Source organism: Dicentrarchus labrax, unplaced genomic scaffold (assembly GCF_905237075.1).
Source record: "Dicentrarchus labrax unplaced genomic scaffold, dlabrax2021, whole genome shotgun sequence".
NCBI classification, from domain to species: Eukaryota; Metazoa; Chordata; class Actinopteri; family Moronidae; genus Dicentrarchus; species Dicentrarchus labrax.
In genome coordinates this window covers 21451834-21455418 of record NW_026136705.1, presented here as the reverse complement: position 1 = coordinate 21455418, position 3585 = coordinate 21451834, and the positions used below count along the sequence as shown (strand labels likewise).

The window sequence follows — 3585 nt, the reverse complement described above, 5'->3', positions numbered from 1 at the left end:
AAAAAATAAAAAGCGCTCAAAAACGCCAAAAAAGTATTTAGGCGACGTGAACAAAGTAACGTTAGTAAGAAAGTAAGAAAAGAGTTCAAAATAGCAAAAACACACTGAAAACACACTAAAACTACAACAATGAAAGGAGCTGCCATGACAGTTGACGTTGTCGCCGGCGCCATTCCAGATCATGGAAGTTATCACTGTATTTAAATGTATGAGTCATGTGAATATTTTACTGTGAGAACCATGCGAGAATCACTGAGAGACAATGTTTAGGACTGATACAGATCTTTGTCTTTGGGGGAAGGGAAAATGGCCTGAAGGTCAGTATCAGCAAGACCAATGAGCTTGTGGTGGACTATCAGAGGAACAGTAGGCCCCCTGTCCTGGTTTGTCATCCAGGGTAAGGAGGTGAAGAGGCTGGAGTCATACAAACACCTTGGGGTCCAAATTATTAAAAAAAACTGGACTGGTCTTATAACACTGAAATCTTCCTGACGAGAATCAGGATATAAAATTGATTTGCCTTCATTTTTATTAAGTTTGGTTGTTCTTGTTTTGCTGTATGTGAATTAGTGTGTAAGTTCAGAGAAACAAACAAACAACAAAAAAAAAAGAGTAAAATTCCTTGTATACGTTCCCATTCTTGGCCAATAACGCTGATTCAAAGACAAAGTTGTAGCCATGACAGTAGACAAGACTTCAGATATGGATGTTGCTGCAAAGAAGCTACAAATTGAATATAAATGTGACATTTTGTCATAATTAGTATATCAATTTTGGAGTTATGGGATGTAACCTTGACCTTTGACCACCAAAATGTCATCAGCTCATCTTTGAGTCAAAGTGGTTTGTACCAAAGTTGAAGAAATTCCATCAAGGCACTCCTGAGACGTCAGATTCTCCTGATTATATGGTCAGACACCCGAAAACATAATGCCTCTGGTCACAGTTGTTGCTGGCGTGGAGGCATAAAAATGTGCCAAATAAGACTAGGTAAAGCTTAATTTGTCAACGAGAAAAAAAACTTCTGTTGGCATCACATTCTAATGTACAACCATATGTGGATCATGATCAAAAGCTGAATAAACATTTAATTTTTAATATGCAATGTTACAATCTGTCTCTAGGGTAAAGAACACGGCAACATCTATCCATACAAAGATTTGACAATATAGTCATTTATTGTTGTAGCACGGCAAACTACAACAGAAACAGGCCGTTTTAAACACTTGTACAATATTGGGTCCAAGGCAAGTCAAAGATATACATAAATCCAATACTTTATTGTGTGGTTCCCCACTAGTCTTACAGAAAAGGACATGATCAAACAATCACAGCCAGTGCTCTACAAACTCAGAGTCATTTGGCCTTCTTATATTGAATTATTTTTGCGTTTTGCAGTGCTTTAACTAGATCCATTACAAACATCTTGGTTTGATCCATCTCTAAATCAACTGATGTCTAATTAAATTTGAGAGTACCAAAGATATTCTAATGCCAATGAGTATGCAATGAGGTCAATGCTACAAATATAATGTATTTAAAAGAAATGAAAAGTGAAACAAAAAAAAATGGATACAGGTTAAATTGTAGTTCAGCTGCACTCATAATCTGCAGTTTAAATGTAACTTAACATATTTAAGAGGTGTGTGAGTAGTTGAATGAGACTGAATGAGAAAAGATGACTTGATAAAAAGCACAGCATCATAAAGAAAATCAATGCAACAGATAAAAATAAAAGTTATAAAAAGTCTTTCTGTAAATTCTGATTAACATGTGAGCACAAAGCATTTCCATATATACTCCACTCATGGGTAATACGATTTATTTTTCTGTAAACACATATTTCAATGCTGTATGATAGGATTACAATAAATATGCCACTCAAATATATAAAACAGCCTTAACTTATGTTAAATACTGAAAAGAATAAATATGAAGGTGTATTTGATAGTGCTCAGATCACCACAGTGATCATCACTGTACTAATTCAAAACTGCTTACCGGGCAGATAAAAGTAAATATCTGTTAAATGACTATTTATTACATTGTGTTGTTGTTTGTAGTACAAAACTATGACGGCTGTGCATCGTCTAGAGGGACTTCAGATATTAATTCACTTGAAGATAACTCCTAAATAAAAACTATCAACGACATTACGTAGAAAAAAATTAAATTTACAATTTAAACCTGGTATACAACATATTATCTAATCATATTCCCCATTAATTTGCTATTAGTCATTACATTACAGTTTTTCAAAATGTAAAAAAATGAAATTCTCTCAAAAAACAAAATGAAACTCTCAAGGACTCCACTGACAGTCGGGTCGCAGGTCTGTTCATTAATCGCTTCGTCTCATGTTCAAGCTCTGGATACAGCGGGTGAGGTGTTCTAAAAGGGAGGGTATCGGTTTTGTGACGTCTGAAGGGACCACATCCTTTAGTAACTCCGTACAGTTTGCCTGAAAGACAAGAAAACATGTTGGTTCAGGGCACAACCTTTTATTAATGTTCCTCTCTACAGGAATTTGCTATTTGTCTAAAAGGTAGCTGCAGTATGTATGCGATAGTCTGTGTTAGCGCGAAGGACTCTTACATTTATGCCATCAACAAATTTCTTCAAGTTCTTCACAAGCCCACGCTCCTCAGATCGGTTAATCAATTCTTCGTGTTCACGCAGGATCATGTACACTTTGCAGAAGAACTTATCCTGTATGGAACATAAGCAAGAACATTGTATATTAGCCTCGTTAGCACACATAGGTGTAGAAATATGCAAAATCAGTTACTATGTATCAGTTACTAGTCTAGAAAACAGATACAAAACTAATACAAATATAAGTAAAAGAAATATTGCTGTTACTCCAACTACATTAGTCTCTCTGTGAACAACTTTTCCAAAGCTTAACGCTTTCTTACCTGACATTTGTTTGCACCATCAGCCAGACTCGACACGTCCTCCACAAAGTACATCTGCAGCATAGAAACATTTGATAATTTATTACTTAAGTTGCTTTCTGATATCAAAGGTTTTAACAACGTAATGCACCAAAAATAACAAGTAAACAAGCAAGAAAACAGTTGTGCTCGTCAGATGAGCTCTTACCCGAGAGAGAGATTCGTTGTATTTTTGAGCCATGTCAAATACGATGTTTAGGTTCTTGTGATGATGAGGAGAAGGACTGGCGATGGTGGGACTGACGGCAGAGAGCAGCACCAGAGCTGAAACCAGCAGAAGCATCCCCATCTTCATGATCAGAGTTTGTTTGGCTGTCAACTTCTGGAAGAAGCTATTTCAAGAAGTCCTTGAATTGATCACTCAGTTGTCAGCTGGATGCTTGTTCTAGTGCTGGCTGAGCTCTACCTTTATACTGCTTTGCCCACGCCTGTTTTTTTCCCTCATTACAAAAAGAAAAAAAAAAATGCAGTGAGTCTGCAATGTTTTGAGAGATAAGATTTGTTTGATAAAGCTGCAGTCAACGAACAATTTCACCAAAACTGAGCAATGTTTCTCTGAACTGAATTTGTGAGGTTTGCTGAGATACAAGTAAAAAAAAAAAAAAAAAAAAAAAAGAGAAACAGCCCA

At 36.1% G+C, this 3585-nt stretch overlaps 1 protein-coding gene across 1 annotated transcript; it reads right to left on the bottom strand.

Annotated features, from left to right (window-relative positions):
* Nucleotides 1–1259: 1259 nt before the first annotated feature.
* On the bottom strand, nt 1260–3528 carry LOC127364299 (uncharacterized). The gene is made up of 4 exons (XM_051401712.1): nt 3106–3528; nt 2919–2972; nt 2596–2709; nt 1260–2461 (listed from the first exon to the last, which is right to left on the bottom strand). Exons 1-4 carry the CDS (start codon nt 3250–3252, stop codon nt 2342–2344), a joined length of 435 nt encoding a protein of 144 aa, XP_051257672.1. The 5' UTR covers nt 3253–3528; the 3' UTR covers nt 1260–2341.
* Between the last annotated feature and the right edge of the window lie 57 nt (nt 3529–3585).

Bases quoted from the DNA above. Each gene is read 5' to 3' on its own strand.
- LOC127364299 (XM_051401712.1), bottom strand. From the start codon at position 3,252: ATGAAGATGGGGATGCTTCTGCTGGTTTCAGCTCTGGTGCTGCTCTCT. The intron at 2,973-3,105 runs GTAAGAGCTCAT...TCTATGCTGCAG, and splicing joins ACAACGAATCTCTCTCTCGG to ATGTACTTTGTGGAGGACGT. The intron at 2,462-2,595 runs GTAAGAGTCCTT...CTTGTCTTTCAG, and splicing joins AATTTGTTGATGGCATAAAT to GCAAACTGTACGGAGTTACT.